Raw genomic sequence first — 22,454 nt, 5'->3', positions numbered from 1 at the left:
GTGCGGTTGCTGGGGACCATGGCCTGCAACCCAGGTATGTGGCCTGACTGGGAATTGAACCTGCGACACTTTGGTTCACAGCCCCCACTCAATCCACTGAGCTACGCCAACCAGGTTGTCACAGGTTCTTTAGCAACATTAGAAATCTTGCTTTCCCGTGCTGTCCTCAGATTGGCTCAAATAAACGCTGATAAAAATTCTCAAAAAGAAGTCCTTCAGTCACTATGGTCATCATTGTCGACGTGATATCTTCAAACTGTGTTTGGTAAGAGGAGGTGGTTCCTGTGATTTTCATCATGGGAATACAAGGGCCAGAAGATACTTTGGGTGTTGGTGCATCCACCTGCACCACAGAAAACCCATGAGAGCTCAGGACGTCCTGCAAGATGGTCCTCTCAGGCAAAGCGCTCCACTGAAGGAGCTCAGGGAGTCCTCTGAATGCATGGAGAGGGAGACCTTTGCCTCATGATCTTGGAAAGTGACTGTAATGGAATAAATTACCCAAAGTTCTGGAAGGTGCTCTTGGCTCTGAAAAAGAATAAGGAAGAAACTGATCTTTTCTGTGGTTCAGAGCATGAACTAACTGTAAGTGGCAAAGCATCAAGATTTATGTTTGTACTTAAAAATACTTTTTTTGTCATGGTCTGCTAAAATATTAACATGAAGCTTGAGGTAATGGTGGGAGAAAAAATCAACCAAATTCTTCTATCTTGTGGGGAAGGCATGAATTACCATAAATAATCATCTCAGCATTTATGTTAAAGATTTGGAAGTATGGAAAATAAGCACCCATAATGAAAACAAGACAGTCATCAAGGAACTTTATTAAAAGTGTTACTTCTCAGTCATTTTACAGGTCAGTTTCTCACATTTCAAAATCTCTAAGTAACGTAGAATGTTGTAGATTCCATTGAGAGAAGTTCTGTTTTTAAGTGTAAAATGATAATGACAACGAGAAAGGAACAGTAATTCTTACAGTAATTCAAACCACTTTAGAAAGGCCTAGTAACTGGAAGGCACTCAGCACCATGTGTGGATTGGCTCATTTGTTTTCATCGGCTCAGACTTCTAATCATGGAAGCACTACTATGCTCTCATCTGCTGACCGAGGCAACTGACACTGGGGGGAGCTACATGGATTGTGTCACTTCACAGCAGCAGGCAGTAGGGCACTCAGATTCATCACCAGGACTCGAAAGTCAAGCACTGCCACGCAGCCCAATTCACCTTTTATTATGAAATTAAGACAAATGGTTCATTGATAAGGTCAGACTCCTTTGTGTGAAGCAGAAAAAGTTTATTCCTCACAAGCCCTTATTAAGATCCACACTATAGAATAGATTTCCTTGGGCCTTGGTTGAAATCTGAAGTGGGTTCCACAGAATTTTTTGTCCCTTTTTGGTGCTGAAATCCCGTGGTCACTTCAAGCACAGTGACAGCCAGGGCAGTCCAGCATTCATAGAAGGCACTTGGGAGCAGAGCTTTTGTTTGTAAGATGGAAATAAGGACTTTGAAGGCAAGTTAAAAATGACATGTGACATAACAGCGAGGCTCCAGTGTGTACACATCTTTTTTCAGAGTGCACCATCCCAAGTGTGTTCAGAACGAGCCACCGCAAGTTGTGCCGCAGTCGGATGCAGGTTATTTTGAGCTAAAGACAATTTTATCAACAGGCTGAAGGGAAGCTTCTGCCCCTCCCTTTAGCTACCCAGAAGAACTTGAATTAGGGGCCTTGGCCATAATAAAAGATTATCAGCAATAACCTCTTTTTGATCCACCTCTACATAGAGCTTATTACCAGGGCAAATTTCTATTTACTAAACATCTGCTCTTCTTATCACCCTGCAAAGACCCTTTGAAGACCCCAAGGTGCATGACCTCATCCCTAGCTCAGGGTGTCTCATACACCTGGATCCCTTTTTATCACTGAAACTGTGCTGGGTGTGGGTGTAGGGTCTGTGCTGTAGAGTAAACTCAGGAGGGGCTAGAGCAGAGGGGAAGAAGGTAACTCTCCAATTGGGAGGACTCCATGGTTTGTGTCACTCAGTGGGTAGAGCAGCAAAATGAAAATGCAAAATACTTCAATGTTTGCAAATTTGAAGATGAATGAAAACTCCTCTCAAACAATGTTAAACGTAAAAGCACACCACAAATACCTGTGATTCAAATCAATACAAAGCCTCGAGCCCCAGATAACAATGTCCTAAGTCACAACCACATATTGCATATACAAAATTTGCAATGATGGCAAAAGTGATGAGGAACCATGTCTATATCTTTATTGGGAATCACTATTGTTTATCAAAGAGCAGGACATTGAGTATTGCCACCTTCTACTTACTTTCACACCCTCGTGTTTCCTGAAACAGTGTTTACCATTTTTCACCTTGCGGAAATACAAGTTCTTAATGATGACATCCTTACTCACAAGGCTATACCGTCATGTAAGGATATATTCACCCCCGACTCCCTACTATGTCACATGTCATTTTTCACTTTCCTCCAAAGCTCTTATCACCATATCACAAAACAAAGCTTTACAGTGTGCTATTCACCTCTCTATTCTCACAGAAGTATAAGCTCCAGGATTGAAAGAACTCATTTGTTTCATGCCTCACATCCAAATCCCAGTGTCTTATTTGTGCTGAATCGGGTGTGTTGACCCCAAGTGGGTGACATAACAAGGGACGTTGAAACATTAGCATCGAGTATAGTCTTTCACCAAGGAAGTCCTGATTGGACCCTTTCTCCCTTGCTAGAATTGCGTACCCTCAAAATTTACCTAAACTTACAGGCTTCTTCTTACTAATGAGTGACTGGGGCTTCTTACAGAATAAGCTTAGCTCCACTACGTTGGTTTTGTCTTCTAGAAAACAATCAGGTTACCACTGCACACGTTCAATACACAGAAACAGCTTGACGACTTCCATAGTCATCATGTCATCTAGCACAAGTCAAACTCCCATAACAGTTCCGAGCAACCTTTCATGTCATGCCCCTCGGTCAGGTGACCACTTTGTGGTCACAGTCGTTATTGGAATTCGTTACTCTATTGGCTACAGGTACGATTTGAGATTTGCAGGTCACTGGCAAGAAGGCACTGAAAAACCATGATTGAAATTTTTGGTTACTAAGAATCAATGAGACTTTCATAACAAAAGTTATAACTGTAAAAGAATAAAGAGTAAAGTATGCCTGGGGGAAAATTACGTGAACCTGACTGCACAGGATAAAATTGACTCAAGGTACAATCATTAAATGAGGAGAACCACAGATATCCACAAGGGGACATTTTCGTATATCCTCTCAGGAAATGAAAAACAATTCTTTGGTGGCATACAACAGCTTAGAAAATGGTTGATAAAATACTTCTATGAAACAACTACAGAAGCATTATTCTGACCAAAAAGAGCACATACTTTTGGTCACATACAATCCAACATAACTGAAAACACACTGAGGGATTACACGCAGCTACAAGGAACAGGAAACACGCACAGCCTCCCCACAGGAGGGAGGTGCTGGATCTCACATGGAGGGGCGGGTCGAGGCAGCCACTGCACACGCAGCAGAGGCAGCAACACTCACATGGTGAGTCGGGAAAGCCCACTGGACAGCACTGTTCACAGCATAAGGTGTTCCCCATACAGATTAGATCTTATGTGGATGTAATCGTGAGAAGAGGGAATCAGACAGGAGTGTGAAGTCTGACTCAGTTTTCTGGTGGACACAAGAGGGCTTACAGAAAAATCCAGACTCTGAGGGATCTTTCATGTGGATCTTGAGAAAACATCAGTGGAAATCTGCACCTCCATGAAGGTGTCAATTAAATATTTGGTGGTAGATATGCCACCACCATGATTTTTTCTTATATATGAATATAATCAAAAGTAGAAAATAAGTACTCTGAGAAGCGCAAAACATTTTTTAAAATTTACTAAAGATCTACAAGTATGAAATAACAAATGTTGGTGAGAATGTGGAAAAAACAAAATCCTTCTGCACTGTTGGTGGGAATGTAAATTGGTGCAGCTACTATGGAAAAAGGTATGGACATTATTCAAAAAATTAAGAATAGAGCTACCAACCCTAGTTGGTATGTCTCAGTGGGTTGAGCACCTGCCTGTGAACTGAAACGTCACTGGTTTGATTCCCAGTCAGCGCACATGCCTGGGTTGTGGGCCAGGTCCCCAGTAGGGAGTGCACAAGAGGCAACCACACATTGATGTTTCTCTCCCTCTTTCTCCCTCCCTTCCCCTCACTCTAAAAATAAATAACAATGTTAAAAAAAAAAAGAATAGAGCTACCGTAAGATTTAGCAATTCCACTTTTGGATATTTATTCAAAGAAAATGAGAACTCAGAATGATATATGTGTCCCTATGTTCACTACAGCATTATTTACAATAGCCAAGATATGGAAACAAGCTAAGTGTGCCTAGATGGATGAATAGATAAGGAAGATGTGGTTGCTAGCCAGTAGCTCACATGGTTAGAGCACAAAGTTGTAGATTCAATCCCTGGGCATGACATATACAAGAATCAAGCAATGGCCCTAGCTGGTGTAGCTCAGTGGATTGAGCACAGGCCGGCAAACCAAAAGGTTGCTGGTTCGATTCCCAGTTAGGGCACATGCCTGCATTGCAGGCCAGGTCCCCAGTGGGTGGTTTATGGGAGGCAGCCACACATTGATGTTTCTCTCCCTCTCTTTCTCCTTCCCTTCCCCTCTCTCTAAAAATAAATAAATAAAATCTTAAAAAAGAAAAAGAATCAAGCAGTGAATGAATAAATAAGTGAAACAATAAATCAACATTTTCTTCTCTCTCTCCCCCCTTCCTCTTTCTCTGAGCAATCAATTTTAAAAATGGGATACTTTTATGCACAAAGGAAAAGTATTCAGCTATTAGATGGACTGAAATCTTGCCATTTGTGACACCATGCATGGATCTGAGGCCTTACACTAAGTGAAAGAGAAAAAAAATACCTCATACTCTCTCCCTTATAGGTGGAAACTTTAAAAATACAAACAAAAACAAAGCTCATGGATACCTAGAACAGACTGGTGGTTGCCGCAGTCTGGTGGTGAGAAGAAATAGGTAAAGAGGATCAAAAGTTAAAAAAAAATCATGGGAGTTGGACAAAAATTGCATCATTATAAATAATCACATAGTGACACCAAAAAATGATTCCATACTTTTATGTATTGCAAATTATGCATCATTTCTATGGGTGGTCATTGTATGCAAAGGGATATCAGTTATAGAACTGCAAGAATATTGAAGATATGTGGGGGGAAACTCTCTTCTTGTCACATTTTCCCTGAAATTAATTTCTAGTAATAATAACCATTAAACGTTTTTATTGCCAAAATTTGATTTGCATTTTTGGAAATTCGAAGGATTGTAGTGCCTCGCAGTCTTACTTTCAACACAAAAGTCTCGCCGTGGAAGAGTTCCCACTGGCCTTCTCCAAAGACCTGTCCGGCGGTCACTCAGGCGCGAAAGAACAGGCCTTTCGAACTGTCCAATCAGGGGTAGCCCGAGGGCAGGTGGGTGGGGCGACGGCCCTCCACTCGCCCGGACGTCCTGCTTGCTCCGGTCATCCTAGAGCGCTGGGTCAGCAGCCTTCAAAGGCCCCAGGTTTCTTTGGCGCAGGCTCTATCGCGTTGGGACCTGTACCGTTACCAGGAATCGTAGGGAGGACGCCAAGGGACCCAGGAAACCTAAAAATGGTGAGCGTGCGGGGCCGGGGTGCGGAGACTGGGGCGAGGTGCTGCTTATAACCAGCTTTAGCGGGACCCATTCTCGCCAAGGTCAAGTCCAGGTTCCGCGAAGCTGTCTCTCGAACCTCTGTCCCCTCCTGCACACAGCATGGGGGCGCTGGGCCAGCAGCCCGACCGTGGGTGTCTTGTCCCGTCACTGCGCGGTGATTTCAGCCCCGGCGCCTTCTAGGCAGCTCTGCCCCTGCAGCCCAGGGTCGCCCACGAGGAGGGTCATCAGAGAACAATCGTGACATTTATTCGGGTCCGTGCGTGGGAGGAACTGATCTGCGGGGTTCCCAGTACCTCCTTTCCCCCCAGGGGGCGCCCATTTTCTCCTGCGTTTTCCAAATGTTTGGGAAGCCGGGTCTCAAATCCACAACCCTACTCCCACCCCAGTATCTCCCTAAGAGGGGCAGTAACTCTAAATTTCCAAATCCCTTCCCGAATTTACAAACGTCAACTTCCCCTCTCCAATTCAAGCATCAAAATCAACTATTCGTCTTCCTAAGTGCATTTCAAGCAGACCCATATTTTAAAGCAAATACTCACTTGTAACTACGTCCTATAAAATACTTGTACTGGATCCCCCAGGATTGTTCCTGAGAAAAGACATCCTATGGGAAGGAAGGCCTTTGGATGTCTGGGTAGATTCCTCTTGGCAAACTTTCTTGGGCGATCTGTCCTGTCAGCGGTGACCCTCTGGATTTGTCACCTTTAAAAGATATCTTTATTTATGGATTGTTCAAACACTGGGTTTGTACCCTTTAAAATATTGGTGGTTGCCCTAAAGCTATTCCATTGGGGAGTAGAGGCCTGTGGTCAGTGAACAGCGAGGCCCCCCTGGGCCTGCACAGGGAAGTACTTGAAGGCCCAGTTATTCTTCTTGGGGAGCCTCCCTCTGCAGTTGTCCTACCTGCTCACACCCCCCATGAAAGGAGCCTGTACACTGCGAAGCTAGAGCCCTGGAAAACTGGGGGTGCATGTGCACATAGGGGAGGGGGTGATACTCTTTCTGAAAGTTTAGTTGTGGCTCCCCAGGGCCTGTTTCTAGACATAGGGTGGAGTTTGCATCCACAGTGTGGGTGCATTCAGTGTAATTCGTGCACATTGAGAAAGTCTGTGAAAGTCAGGAGTCTGTGACCTTGGATAGGGTCTGTGAACGTGGAGTTTATTTGGGTCAGAAACTGACACTAAATCCAATGAAGTGTTTCCTCACTGTGAGCTGAAGCCCAAGACAGGGGAGTGTTTCCATTATTCCCTGGGGAGAGGAGGGTGTTGGAGCTCCCAGAGTTCACTCCTGGGGCTGCTCAGGTGTCCCTTCTCCTTTGTCTCCAGGCACTGTCCCATTCAGGGGTTCTGTCTCAATCTGAAGAGTCTAGAATGTAGAACCTTCTGAAAGGGGCTCTCCTTCTCTCCTGTGGGAAGCAGGCAGCTCATCTGAGATGCTTTCAATACTGCGTTTCTTTCCTTTGGATCCTTTATCCACTGAATAGTGTAGCCTTTGGCTCCAGTTTCCCTGAGCACTTGGGCTCTGAAACTGTAATATGATAGAGAAGCATGAGGTGAGGAAAGCAAGAAAATTGTGAAAATAGAGGGTTTTTTTCCATTTAGGCAAAAGAACTTCAAGATTTGAGGTGAATGTACTTAAATTCTCATGCATGTTTTTCTGTCTCACATCAGTTTTTTTTTTAATTAATTTATTTATTTATTTTTAGAAGAGGAGAAGGGAGGGAGAAAGATAGGGAGAGAAACATGAATGTGTGGTTGTCTCTCACACACCTCCAACTGGGGACCTGGCCCACAACCCAGGCATGTGCCCTGAGGAAATCGAACCTGTGACCCTTTGGTTCACAGACCGGCACCCAACTGAGCCACTCCAGCCAGGGCTCACATCAGTTTTTATATATGTGTGTCCCTAAAGAACTTTAAAAAAGACAAAAGCAATTGAATTTCTATTTTAATTGATGTGAGGAAAACTACTGAAAGCTCACGCAAATCTTTAAAATCCTACTACGTATAGGAGCTAAACCCAAACCTTAATGCATTTATAATATGCTACTTAGTTCTAGAAATACCCCTGGTGTGAAATATAGGGGAAGAACAAACTGTAATACCACATATTTTTTAGTTGGCTAGAGACTTGAAAATTTTTATTTTGCATTTTGTAACTGTTAGTGCATAAAGACATTAAGTGATTTCTGAAGGTTTTCTGACAGTCTGTGGCTTGTATTTTCATTCTCTTAATACAGTGTTTTACTGAGCAGGAGTTTTTCATTTTATTGTAGTCAAACTAATAATTTTTTTCTATCTTGGATCTCGCTTTTGTTGTTGTATCTTAACATTAATCACCAAACCACAGTCATCTAGATTTTCTCTTATGTTATCTTCTAAAGTTTTGTAGTCGGACATTTTTTACTAAATCTATGACCCATTTTGAGTTCATTTTTGTGAAAGATGCAAAATCTGTTTATAGGGGTTTTGTTGTTGTTTTGGGGGAATTTTTTGCTTATAGGTGTCCAGTTTTTCTTGCACTGTTTGTTGTAAAGACTATGTGTTCCCATTGAATCGCCTTCAGTTCTTTGTCAAAGATCAGTTCATTGTATTTGTGGAGATCTACAGAAAGCAATAATTGCCTTTCGGGTATTAACCTTTTATCTTCAACCTTTTTCTTCTCTTATTAGTTCAAGAGGTTTTCTTATTTAGGGTTTTTTGAGAATTTTTCCTTAGACAGTCTTTTTTTTTTTTTTTATCCTCACCCAAGGAGGTATTCATTGACTTCAGAGAGAGAGGAAGGGAGAGAGAGAAACATCAGCTGGCTGCCTCTCATATGTGCCCTGACTGAGGATCAAACCCAAAACCCAAGCATGTGCCTTGACTGGGAATCAAACCCACAACCCTGGTTTATGGGACAATGCTCCAACCAACTGAGCCACCTGACCAGGGCCTTAAACAGTTTTGCCATATGCCACAAAGACAGTTTTATCTCTTGCTTCCCAATTTGTATACCTTTTATTTCCTTTTCTTGTTTAAGTGCATTAGCTAAGAATTCTAGTACAAGGTTGACTAGGAGTGATGAGAGGGGACATTTTGCTTTCTTCTTTATGTTACTGGAAAACATCTAGTTCTTTTAATGTACTCTTTCTGTGTGTGTGTGTGTGTATGTGTGTGTGTATAACATGTTATCTAGTTATATACTAATATATTTATGTTATATGCATATACTATATGTCTGTGTGTGTGTATAATTTTTATAGAGAAGGGTTAGGTCTTCAAAGGCCTGGACTGATACATTGACCAGATAGTACTCTGTCTTGAGACACTGAGTAGTCACTGAAAGGTTTGACCAGGGAAATAACATGATCATAATATGGTTTTAGAGAAATCATCCCTTTAAGGAAAGATAAATGCTTTCATAGGGAGTGGGAAAGTAAGAGGAGGACCAGTTGGTAGCCTCTGCAATCTAGAGAGAGTAATAACGGCCTTAATAACTGAGCCATCTTGGCTTTTTTAAATCACAGTGCCCTACCCACTTCTCTTTTGGCAACCATCAGCTTATTCTTTATCGATCTGTTTTTATTTTGTTTTGATTTGTTTTTTTGTGTTATTTTTTTAAGATTCCACATATAAGTGAAATCATATGGTGTTTGTCTTTTTCAGTCTGATATATTTCACTTAGCATAATGCCCTCCGGGTCTATCCATGCTCAAATGGCAGGATTTTTTTTCTTTTTTTAAAAAATTAATTTATTATTTATTTTTTAGAGAGGGAAGGGAAGGAGAAAGAGAGAGAGAGAAACATCAATGTGCAGTTGCTGGGGGTCATGGCCTGCAACCCAGGCATGTACCCTGACTGGGAATCGAACCTGCGACACTTTGGTTCACAGCCCATGCTCAATCCACTGAGCTATGCCAGCCAGGGCAATAATTCTTTTTTTAAAGATTTTTATTTATTTATTTTTAGAGAGGGAAGGGAGGGAGGGAGAGAGAGAGAGTGAGAGAGAGAGAGAAACATCAATGTGTGGTTGCTGGGGGCCGTGGCCTGCAACCCAGGTATGTGCCCTGACTGGGAATCAAACCTGCAGTGCTTTGGTTCACAGCCCACGCTCAATCCACTGAGCTATACCAGCCAGGGTAAATGGTATGATTTTATTTTATTTTTATTGCAGGATTTGATTTTATTTTTATTGCTGAATGACATTCCTGTGTGTGTGTGTGTGTGTGTGTGTGTGTGTGTGTGTAGCAATTACATGTCTTTATCCATCCATGTACTGATAGACATCAAGGTTACTGCCATACCTTGGTTATTACTAGTAATGCTGCAATGAACATAAGGGTGTGTATATCTTTTCAAAATAGTGTTTTGGATTTTTTCAATTAATACACAGCAGTGGAATTGCTAGGTCAAGAGGTAGTTATATTTTTAATTTTTTGAGGAGCCTCCCACTGTTTTCCATAGTGGCTACACCAATTTATAATCCCACCAACACTGCTCAAGGGTTACCTTTTGTCCACATTCTCACCAACACTTGTTGCTTGTTAATTTATTGATTATAGCCATTCTGACAAGTGTGAGGTGATATTTCATTGCAGTTTTAATTTGCATTTCTCTGATGATTAGTGATACTGAGCATCTTTTCATGTCTGTTGGCCATCTTTGTGTCCTTCTTAGAGAAATGGAGTCCTCTGTCCATATTTTAACTGGATTTTTTGGAAGGGTTTTGGTGTTAAGTTTTATGAGTTTTTTCAATATATTTTAGATATTAATCCCTTATTGGATGTATCACCTGTGGATATCCTCTCCCCTTTAGCAAATTGTCTTTTTGTTTTGTTGATGGTTCCCTTCACTGTGTTTTGTTTGATGTAGTCTCACTTACTTACTTATTTTTTTGCTGCACATGCCCAAGGAGACATGTCCAAAAATATATTGCTAAGAGCAATGTCAAAGAGTTGACTGCCTATGTTTTCTTCCAGAAATTTTATGGTTTCAGGTCTTATATTTATGTCTTTAATCCATTTTTAGTTTATTTTTGTATAGGTGAGAGAAAGTGGTTTAATTTCATTTGTTTGCGTGTATCTGTCAAATTTTGCCAGCAACACTTACTGAAGAGACTATCTTTATCTTATTGTACACCCTTGCCTCCTTTGCCTCCTTTGTTGTAGATTAATTGACTATATGAGTGAGGACTTATTTGAGGGCTTTCTATTCTATTTCATTGCTCTATATATCTGTTTTTATGCCAGTAAGTACATTGTTTTGATTATTGTAGCTTTGTAGTATAGTTTGATATCAGGGACCATGATACCTCCTGTTGTTTTAAGATTTTGTTGGCTATTTGGGGTCTTTTGTGGTTCCATATAAATATTAAGAGTAGTTCTAATTATAAGAAGAATGTCACTGACATTTTAATAGGGATGCATTGAATCTGTATATTGCTTTAGGTAGTAAGGACATTTTAACAATATTAATCCTTATAATCCATGAGCAAAGTATATCCTTCTATTTATATGTATCTTCTTCAATATTTTTCTTTAATGTCTCATAGTTTTCAGAGTACAGGCCTTTCATCTGTTTAGTCAAATTTATTCCTAGATATTTTATGCTTTTGATGCAATTATAAGTGGAACCTCTTTCTTAATTTCTCATTCTGATAATTTGTTATTGGTGTGTAGAAACACACTAATTTCTGTATATTGATTTGTATTTTGCACCTTTGCTGAATTCATTTATTAGTTCAAATAGTTTTTGTTGTTGTTGAAGTCTTTTTGGTTTTCTATATATAGGATCACGTCATCGGCAAATAATGAGAATTTCACTTCTTCCTTTCCATTTGGGTTAATTTTACTTCTTTTTTTTTTTTTGTCTGATTTCTGTGGCTAGGATTTCCAATACTGTGTTTAATAGAAGTGGTGATATTAGCCATCCTTTTTTTTTCCTAATCTTAATGCAAAAGCTTTCAGCTTTGCACCATTGAGTGTGATATGGGTTGTGGGTTTGTCATAGATAGCCTTTATTCTATTGAGCCATATTTCTTTTATAACCACTTTGTTTAGAGTTTTTATCATGAAAGGATTTTGAATTCTGTCAAATGCTTTTTCTGCATCCATTTTGATGACCATATAGTTTTTTCTTTATTTTGTTAATGTGATGTATCACATTGATTGACTTATGGATGTTGAACTATCCTTACATCCCTGGGATAAATCCTATTTAAGTGATGGTATGTAATCCTTTTAAGGTATTGTTGAATATGGGTTACTAATATTTTGTTGTGAATTTTTACATCCATGTTCATCAAGAATATTGGCATGTCATTTTATTTTTTTGTAATCTCTTTGTCTGGTTTTGGTATCAGGGTAATGCTGGCTTTGTAAAATGAGTTTGGGAACATTCCTTCATCTTCATATTTTTTGAAATATAGTAAGGAGAATATGTATTAATTCTTATCTGAATGTTTGGTAGAATTCACCTGTGAAGCCATCTGGTTGGTTCTAGACTTTTATTTGTTGGGATTTTTTTTATTACTGCTTCAATTTCATTGCTAGTAATTGGTCTGTTTAGAGTTTATATTTCTTCTTGTTTAGGCTATTGTTCATAGTAGTCATCGTCTTTCTGTAGTGTTGGTTGTGACATCTCTTTCAATTATGTTTTCTTTATTTGGCTCTCTCACTTTTTTTCTTGATGAGCTTGGCTAAAGTTTTTAATTTTGTTTATCTTTTCAGAGAACCAGCCCTTAGTTTTACTGATATTTTCCATTGTCTTTAAAACTTCTAGTTCATTTATTTCTGCCCTGATCTTAATTATTTCTTCCTTCTGTTTACTTTGGGTTGTATTTGTTCTTCCTTTGTGCTTCCTTTCAGTGTAGAGCTAGATTATTCTTTCTATTTCCTTTCAATGTAGAGTTTTCTGCTTTCTTTAGGTAGGTCTGTGTAGTTAACAAACTTCCCTCTTAGAACTGCTTTTGCTGCATCCCATAAAGTTTGAAAAGTTGTGTTTTTGTTTGTATTGTTTCAGATAGTTTTTGACATCCTATATTTTCTTTTTGATCTATTGCTTGTTTAGCAGCATGTTGTTTAGTCTCCACATATTTGCGGGCTTTTTTCCAGTCATATGTGAATTTCTTATGAATTGAGTACGGATTCCTAGTGCTGTTCATCTCACCTATTCTCCTGTATACATATTTGGGGTGTTTTAGGACTTGGTGGCCTTTGAGGATGTGAGTGTGAAGTTCACCCTGGAGGAGTGGGCTCTACTGGATTCTTCACAGAAGAAACTCTACAGGGATGTGATGAGGGAAACCTTCAGGAACTTGGCCTCAATAGGTAAGGATGACAACGTTCTCGTTTACTTGCTTAGTCAGTAGAAAACTAATGTTGCTTGCTCCTCAGTGGAGTTCCAAGGAGTGGAATGTGGAAAGGGAATACATTGGTAAATACACCAGACGTGGTCACCGCTCATCATGGACTTATCATGTAACAGTTTTTCTATAAGGTTTTATAGTTTATTATTTTTCCTGGTCTGCATTTTAGGAGAAATATGCAAAGACCGTGACATTGAAGATCACTACAAACATCACGGGACAAATTTAAGGTGAGTCACATTCATGTGAGAGAACAGTGTCCCGTGAATCTGAGTTTGTCATGAAGATTTTTAAACAGCACATAAACCAAATTGGCCAAGTCTTAAATTTATTTATTCTTGCCATATTTTCATCAAAGTTTTTTTCTCACATGTGAATTAGATGTTTAGTGTTTCAAAATTAGTACATTTAGAAATAGTATTTTGAAATCCCATTTATGAATACACTGTTTTGATAATAGCAATGATCAAGCCCTCTTTTTGCAAAGCATTTGGCACTTTCAAACAATCAGAAAGCACTGAAAACTTACACTTCCCTTGGTTATGGTAAAAATATTATTCTAATAACTATTAATGTAAAATTATTAATAAACAAGATATTAACAATATCCTCTTTGCTTTTTACAGCAGTCACATAGTAGAGAGACTGGGTAAAAGTAAACAAGGTAGTCAATGTGGAGAAAACTTCAGTCAGATTCCAAATCACAACCAGAAAAAGAAAACTTCTACTGGAATAAAACTATGTGAATGCAGTGTGTGTGGAATCTTCATGAATCATTCATTCTTTAACAGGCATATGAGATCTCATACTACACCCAAATCATTTGAGTATCTGGAATATGAGGAAAAGCCATATAAATGTAAGGAATGTGGGAAAGCCTTCAAGTATCGCCAATCCTTTCGAAGGCATGAAAGGATTCACACTGGAGTGAAACCCTATCTTTGTAAGCACTGTGATAAAGCCTTCAGTTGCCTCAGTTATTGTCGAACTCATGAACTGTCTCACACAGGAGAGAAACCGTATAAATGTAAGCAGTGTGGCAAAGCTTTCAGTTGTCCCAGTTACTTTAGAAAACATGAAAGAACTCACACTGGAGAGAAACCTTATGAGTGTAAGCAATGTGGTAAAGCCTTCAGCTGCTTTACATCCTTTCAAAGTCATGAAAGGCGGCACAGTGGAGAAAAGCCCTATGAATGTAAAAAATGTGGCAAAGCCTTCAGTTGTCCAAGTTACTTTCGAAAACATAAAAGAATTCATACTGGAGAGAAACCCTATAAATGTCAGCAATGTGGTAAAGGCTTCAGTTGTTCTAGATCCTTTCGAAGTCACGAAAGGAGACACAGTGGAGAAAAGCCCTATAAATGTAAAAAATGCGGTAAAGCCTTCAGTTGTCCAAGTTACTTTCGAAAACATGAGCGGAGTCATACTGGAGAGAAGCTCTATGAATGTAAGGAATGTGGCAAAGCCTTCAGTTGTCCAAGCTACTTTCGAAAACATGAAAGGAATCACACTGGAGAGAAACCCTATGAATGTAAGGAGTGCGGAAAAGCCTTGAGTTCTCTCACCAACTTTCGAAGACACATGATGAAGCACACTGGAGATGGGCCTTACAAGTGCAAGGAGTGTGGGAAAGTCTTTGATTGCCCAAATTACTTTCGGTATCATGAAAGCACACACAGTGGAGAAAAGCCATATGAATGTGTGGAATGTGGTAAATCCTTCAGTACTCCCAGGTCTCTTCAAAATCATGAAAGATCTCATACTAGAAAAAAACCTCATGAATGTAAGGAATGTGGTAAAGCCTTCAGTTTTCCCTGTTCCCTTCAAAAGCATGAAAGAAGTCACACTGGGGAGAAGCCCTACGAATGTAAGCAATGTGGGAAAGCATTCACTTACCTCAGTTCCATTCAAAAACATGAAAGGACTCATAGTGGAGAGAAGCCCTATGAATGTAAGGAATGTGGGAAGGCCTTCATTTCTCTTTCCAATGTTCAAAGACACATGATAAAGCACACTGGAGATGGGCCTTGCAAGTGTAAGGAATGTGGGAAAGCCTTTGATTGTCCTAGCTCACTAAGAACACATGAAAGAACTCACACTGGAGAGAAACCCTATCGATGTAATGATTGTAATAAAGCCTTCAGTCGTCCCAGTTCTTTACGAAATCATGAAAGAACTCATACCTAAGAAAAAAATCTATGAATACTCCAAGGAATGTGAGAGAGACTTTTGTGAAAATGTAAGAATCACACTGGAGAGATACCCTTTGTGTGTAAAGAATGTGTAAAAGCCTTTAGTTTTCTCATTTCCTTGGGAAGCTATACACACAACCTCACAGTGGAGAAAATTCTACTAAATGTAAACAATATAGGAAAACTTTCACATCTCAAATCTCTACCATGTGAGAGTGTATACTGGGTAGAAATTATGTAACTGAAAAATAAGACAATTTTTATTTTATCAAATATTTTCAAAGTAATGTGAAAACTGCATTGGAAATATATAAATTATATTCATGTAATTAATATGGATAGCCTATTGAAAATTAATTCATGTAGGATACTCTAGAAATGTCATGACATGAAAAAAATATTATAAACATACATACATGGTCTTTATTACTGACCTGTTCTTTAAGTAATTTTCTATATTATGGAGTTCTACTTAATTTTGCAAGTAAATACTGAATTGTAGATTTGTGGGTGAATTGAAGTGTATTTCTCACATGCAAGTAGGTTTAATTTTTTATATCATTTTGTAAGTGACCTGTAAGGAAAGGACCATTGGAAAATGACATTTTGGTATTTGTTGGGTTTTTTTTTCTTTCTACTGGCCTCCTATGGCAAGTCTGGATATGTTTTACCCTTTCATATCTCATATATATATATATTCCAGCTTCCTTTCTTAACAGAAAATTACCTTTTCATTTGCCTGAAGAGCTTTATTTTGTTTTCCTTGTAAATAAATGAATTTGTAAGTGTGCACAGTTCATCATAGAATATAGTGTCGTGAATTATTCTCATCTGCTGCCCCTTGTTCTTTATCATTCCTGTGGTTGGGATTTGGGCAGTGAGGTTAGCATGAAGAAGAGAGATCTGTGCTGAGACAAAAAAATCTGGAGTTGGAGATGACACTTCTTGACTGATATAGCAACATGAGTAATATCGTGAACTACAGTTTCTAGAATCTGTTGCTTTTACGTTCTATGTTAGAATTCACCAGAGTCTATCTCACATGAACTTGGAGCACAAAGTGAAATAGGATTATGCAGCCACCTATACAGATAAGACAGACAGATGCATAGGGCCTTTGCTAACACTTGCTTCCAGACCATTTTCTTCATTCTTTGCCCTACCAATCAAGAATATCCTCCTTGATCATAAAAAAGAATGAAATCATATCATTTGCTGTCGAAAATGGGTGGACCTAGAGGGTATTATGCTAAAGGAAATAAGTCAGTCAGAGAAAGACAAATACCATATGATTTTACTTATATGTGGAATCTAAAAAACAAAAGAAACAAAATTAAAACCTTCTAGATATAAAGAATAGACTGATGGTTGCCAGAGGGCAGGGAAATTGGGGGACTGGGTGAAAATGGTGAAGGGACTGAGAAATATAAATTGGTAGTTACAGAATAGGCAGGGGGATGTAAAGTACAGCATAGGAAATGTGGTCAATAATATTGTGGTAATAACTGTACAGTGCCACATGGGCACTGGACATATCAGAGGAACACAATGTAAAGTATATGGTTATATAACCATTGCGCTATACATCTGAATAATATTGAATATAAACTATAGTTGGGGAAAAAGTAGTATCTTCAAAACCACGAGTGGCTGGTTGCCTCACATTTGATTTCAGTTTTTGGCTTCTACAGTTGAAGGTCCAGTGAGTGCAGTTTGGGTTCTGCAAGACTTCGTGTGTCTGCCAGGCAAAAAATGTAGACTCATCATAGAGAATGCTCTCTGAAGACTAACTCTACTCAGCCCTACATTGTATCTGTATAAGGTCTAATTTGTATAGTAAACCCCTTGTTCTGTTGATACCGCTAGTGAGCACGTGTTCCTGATTCCACTCTGACGGCCGCAGTGGTGCGGTCCGAAAGAACCGTGCTGGAGTTTGCTCCGGTGCTGCGTGCTGACTGCCCTGACCCTGTCCTCCCTGTGAGACTTGGCACCTCTCCGATGTCAGGCGCATTCTGGGTGTTTCCTGTTATAGCAGAATGTTAGCTCTCCATATGCTTTTAATTATCTTTGAGCATATATGATTGAACGTATGGGCACTGTTTTCTCCAATGAGTGTTCTGTAGTTTTTTTCTTAGAAATATTATATTAACTAGTTTACAAGTACTTGTAAGCTGAGAAATATTATTGTTTTTTTTATTTCCTGAGAGGATGTATTGCATGTCTCATTGTAATTATATATTTTCAGATCAACCTATCATTTTCTCCATTTAATTATATATATTCTGAATCAAAATTATCATGTGTGTACAAATTTAGATATTTTATCTTATTTTTTTAGAGAAAGGGTAAGGGAAGGAGAGAGAGGGAGAGAAACATCGATCGGTTGCCTCTAGCACACACCTTGACCAGTGACCAAACCCACAACCTAGGCATGTGTCCTGACTGGGAATCAAACCAGCAAATTTCACTTTGCAGGATGACACCCAACCAACTGAGCCACACCAGTAAGGGATAGATAGTTTATCTTAAACATTTTTATTTGTATTCTATTATAGTTAGAATTTTTGTCATGAGACTAGTTTTTTATTCATTCATAATACCAGAAATTTAAATCATATGTTTTTCAGTCCCCTCCTGCCAAAGACACAGGATCACCTCTAGTCAAAAATTGGGGTGTAATGAATTCTAGTAATAATAATGTTCACAAACCACAAACGGCTATTGGGTGTAACAGTAGCAGCAAAGGGATTTCTTATTGGATTTTGACTTGTGTTAAGTGATTTAATTGCTGGTCAAAGAAGCAGGATATTTTTATGGATTGGATACTATGAGGAAGTAAATTTATTCTATCCTGGGTGATCATAAGTGCTTACCTAGGAGGCAGAAAGAATAGCTTGATGCTAAGCCTAATTTGTGAGAAGCACCAATCTGCAATATTAAAACAGGGGATTTTTAGTTATTTTTATTCTTCTTTGGGATCTGTTCTCATTCACCACTTACAGAAAAATGGTTACAAAATGCCTTTGTTTTTGTCTTGATCCATCATGGCCATGGAGTAGCTTTGTCTGGTCGGGGACATGTGTGACATTTTTCTCGTCAACAGGATATAGCTAACCCTTTTAGGGGGCACCAGGCCAGCTCCAGTTCTCTGGAACAGCTTTTGCCTTTCTTGTTATCAAAATACTGAAATATTTCTTGCAGGGTATTCAATCCTTTCCCATAAGTATGTTAATAAAAACAAGAATTTCTAATTACTTCTTTGTAAGGTACTTAAGACTTTTATCATATACCTTGCAAAGTCAGGATGCCTCTTCCAATGAAGCATTTTTTGCTCAGAGGCTATCCTCTTCATGCTTATTTTTCAACATTCCTCATATGCCACGCTGTGTAGATTAAAAATACATAACACAATTATTCCAGGATCTCTAGGGTGTGGATAAATAGGCTTCAAGGAAAGAAGTTCTTGCAGGCACTCCTGGTGTTTACATTTTTGTAGGAAAAGAGATGGTGAAATGAGTAAGCTTTGTTTTCTAAGCAGAAAATAAAGGCATTAAAGAAAAGGAAATGATGATAAGTGACAAAATAGGAAAGTGGGGGTGGCTGTGTATCTCTTTATGGAGTGTCGTCATTAAAGTAATTCAGAAAATCAGTGGCCACAATGGGGAACTTCTAAGATTCCTAAACTTAATTTTCTTAAAACTAAGTGGATAATAATAATGCTAAAATTGGTTACACTGAGAGGAATGCTTATTTAGAATAGTATTTTAAGGTTTCCAAATGACACCAAGAATCTGAAGTTACCCATTTGTGAAATAAAGTCTTGGAATTTGCAGAGGCTACTGAAAATATTAAAAGAGAGAGAATACCTTCTAAGCCACGTCTTCCCCCTCTACAGCATTGTCTCGTCCTTCCCCATTTACTCCACTGTCTCAGGATCTCCTGGTCCCCCCGTACTTCTCTGGAGATTTGCCTTGGGTCTCTCCAGCGTGTACAAGGGCTTCTTGCCCACCTCCCACAGCGTCTTGCCTTCCCCTACCACAGTGGTCCCACCTCTGGCTCCATTTTCTCCTGAATCCTCTCCCACTCTTTCTTCCTCTAAACTTACCAGTACTTTCCCATTTCAAATTAAACCCTTTTTGGATTCTAATAGACCTCAATTGCATAAGCACCCTCAACTGAAGTTGAGTTGCAAGCCATTGTTAAGGAATTTCCTTAGATAACTAAAGATCATCCCAAGTTTTCTGAGGAATTTGATAATTGTTATTCAGACCTGTCAGCCTGGGCTTTCTGGTTTTTATCAGCTATTTTGTATGGTGGTTGGTGGAAGCCAGGCTCAACACTGGATGAAAATTGCCAGGCAGAAACATTCTGAATGGGACTTAGAAAAAAGCAAACCTCCAATTGTTGGGAAGAAGCTAGAAAACTTGCTCAAAAATTACACCAAGCAATTCCTAAGGCTTTCCCAAAGCCCGTTGATTGAAGCAATATTCAGACTTGCTCACCAAAGTCCCGTGAATCCACTCATGACTATTACAATCAACTTCAGGTCCTTTTTAAGGAAAATTCTGGTCTTTCTGCAGATGCTGATCCCATTCAGGTAACTTTTTACTGTCAGTGGGCTGAACAGAGAGATCTTACCCTCAAGGGTAAGAAGACCAGGATGGAATAGGAAACCACCTCCACTCTAGATTGAGTGAATTTGGCCCATTAGCCTGCCCATTCTCTAGATGAGCCACCTGGAAGTAAGATTGCCAAGATTTTTCATCTTTGGCCTTGGCAGAGGAGAGGCCCTAAACCCAAAGACCTCAAACTTGGCCATTATAGCGAAGAGCCAGGACCGTGGGACATGGATTGCCCTAGGTCCCAGTGCTTCAGAGGCTGCCGTCAGTCTTCTAACCCGCCTTCCCAAGGTTCTCCTCGCCCCCATGCCGGGGCCTTTCCCAGTCCCTCTCTTAATCAGCTTGGAGAAACTCCTCTTCAGTTTCCTAGGAAGACTATTTCTATTCCTGTTGACACTGGTGCTACCCTCTCAGTGCTCAGCCCCACTGTCGTAAGACAGCCCCTGCCTCAGAGTAATAAAACAGTTCAAATAGTGGGGATTTCGTATAAACAGGTTCATGTTTCTGAACCTATTCATTTTTGTTTATACCCTTTAAGAGATACATACTGCCCTCTCCTCTTTCCTCTGCCCCACCCATTTATTAGGCCAAGACTTCCTAGAGAAGTATCAGGTTGGAAGATCCTGCTATTGAAAGAGGAAAATAACCTTGTGTTACAGCACCCTGAGTTCTTGCAGTCTCTTAGGATAGAAATCAAGAGATCACCAGAAACCGGAATAGACAAAGGTTTAGTTGTGCAAAAGGGAAGCAGCACTGAAAAGGGAAAGGGAATAGGCTGCTCCCAGAATGCCTTAAGGGAAAGGCTTTTATTGGCAAGGGAGCGGAGAGCTCGTGTGCACTTCCCTTTTTCTGTTGGGTTGCTTGGCAACGATCCCTGTGCCTATGTGGTTGTTCAACTAGGCATACACAGCAGTGATTTTAATGTCTGTCAAGAAGCAAGCAGTTAGAAAGGAGATAAAATTCTGCAAACTTTTTTGTCAAGCAGGGAGTGGAGGGGTGGTAACATTCTTGTGGTGGGCTTACTCAGTGTTTTATCTGGCTATCTGGTGTCCTTGGCATCTGGGCAAGGGGCAGCAGGTCAGTGGCAGCTCTTCAGTTTCCTTACCAGGCACCCTTGGAATCTGAGGTCCCTCAGCTGTCTCACTTAGGACTTGATAGTAACTGTCAGAATGGACAATTAGGTGAATTAAATGGCCTTCCAACATCTTTCATTCTGTTTATGACAGTTCAGCAGCTGAATACGGGAGCATTGTTAAGGGTTGTTCCAGTCAGACCAACTGCCATCTTTTTTATGGAAAAAAAAATTTAACTAACATTGGCAGAATCCACAGTGCATCTCCTATTAAGATTAGCACTGATCCTTTAAAACCTCTTCCCAGAATTAATATCATATAAATAAAGAGGCCCTTCAAGGTATGAAGCCAATAATAGCAGATTACCTAACTTGGGGCCTTATTATCTTTTGCACTAGCCCTTGTAACATTCCCATTTTACCTATGAGAAAAACCCAGAGGATTAGGGTGGACGTTTGTCTGAGATCTCTGAGCAATAAACCACATTGTACCAGAGGCAACCCATCAATGTTTCTCTCTCTCTCTCTTTCTCCCTCCCTTCCCTTCCCTTCTCTCTAAAAATAAGTAAATAAAAATTTAAAAGAAAAGAAAAGAAAAATTGACCAGAGAAGCTCAACAATCAGCTTCAGAGAAAGAAAAACAAGATTGAAAGTCCCACAATTGCTGGTTTGATAAAAACAGAAACCAGACCAAATAACAACCCATTCCTACCCGAAACTGAAATTTTCACACCTGACTACTGCACATGCATCAAACCACAGCCCACCGGCAAAACTACGGTCCACATTAGTATTGGTGGGGAGATATGAACAAGGCTGCAAAAAGCACCAACCTTTATCTCATCTGTCCAAAATGCAACCCTGTTCACTTTAAATGGCTTAAAAGACCATTTGAGGCTTGGCAAATAGATTTTATACATCTTCCTTCATTTCATGGATATAAGTATATTTATTCATGGCATATATGATTTCTCACAGACTGAGGCTTTCCCCTGTAGACAAGTTACTGCCTCTACAGTGGCTGAAGTCCTATTTAGAGAAGATTATTTCTGCTTAGGAAACTCCACACTGATTGAGGAACACGTTTTACAGATAAGATGCTGCAACAAGTCTGTGCTATTTGTCCAGTTCTGCAACATTTTCCCTGTGCTTTCTTTTCCCACCTTCAATCCTGCAGTTTAGTTCAATGCACTAATGGCATTATTAAAATTCAATTGGCAAAATGTGTAGTAACTCTTCAAATACTTTGGCCAAAAGCATTGCTGTTGATCCTTTGAAATTTCATCTAGGGGAGATAAATGGTGATGGAAGACTTGCCTTGAGGTGGTGAATACACAGTATATAGATGATGTGTTACAGAACGGTACACATGAAACCTATATAATTTCATTAACCAGTATCGCCTCAATAAAAAAGTAAAAAAACCCTCAGCCCCACCCCTTCAGAACTCATAA

At 39.6% G+C, this 22,454-nt stretch overlaps 1 protein-coding gene across 1 annotated transcript; it reads left to right on the top strand.

The window, feature by feature from the left end:
• The first annotated feature begins 5,597 nt into the window (after window positions 1–5,597).
• Window positions 5,598–16,106, top strand: LOC123828417 (zinc finger protein 709-like). The gene is made up of 4 exons (XM_045853363.1): window positions 5,598–5,730; window positions 12,953–13,079; window positions 13,287–13,347; window positions 13,744–16,106. Exons 1-4 carry the CDS (start codon window positions 5,728–5,730, stop codon window positions 15,302–15,304), a joined length of 1,752 nt encoding a protein of 583 aa, XP_045709319.1. The 5' UTR covers window positions 5,598–5,727; the 3' UTR covers window positions 15,305–16,106.
• Window positions 16,107–22,454: the final 6,348 nt, after the last annotated feature.

The sequence above is a fragment of the Phyllostomus hastatus genome, unplaced genomic scaffold, assembly GCF_019186645.2.
Source record: "Phyllostomus hastatus isolate PE091 unplaced genomic scaffold, TTU_PhHast_1.1 phas_contig_98, whole genome shotgun sequence".
Taxonomy (NCBI): Eukaryota; Metazoa; Chordata; class Mammalia; order Chiroptera; family Phyllostomidae; genus Phyllostomus; species Phyllostomus hastatus.
This window is presented reverse-complemented; position numbering and strand designations above follow the sequence as displayed.

Bases quoted from the DNA above. Each gene is read 5' to 3' on its own strand.
- LOC123828417 (XM_045853363.1), top strand. The intron at 13,080-13,286 runs GTAAGGATGACA...TCTGCATTTTAG, and splicing joins CAGGAACTTGGCCTCAATAG to GAGAAATATGCAAAGACCGT. The intron at 13,348-13,743 runs GTGAGTCACATT...TGCTTTTTACAG, and splicing joins CATCACGGGACAAATTTAAG to CAGTCACATAGTAGAGAGAC.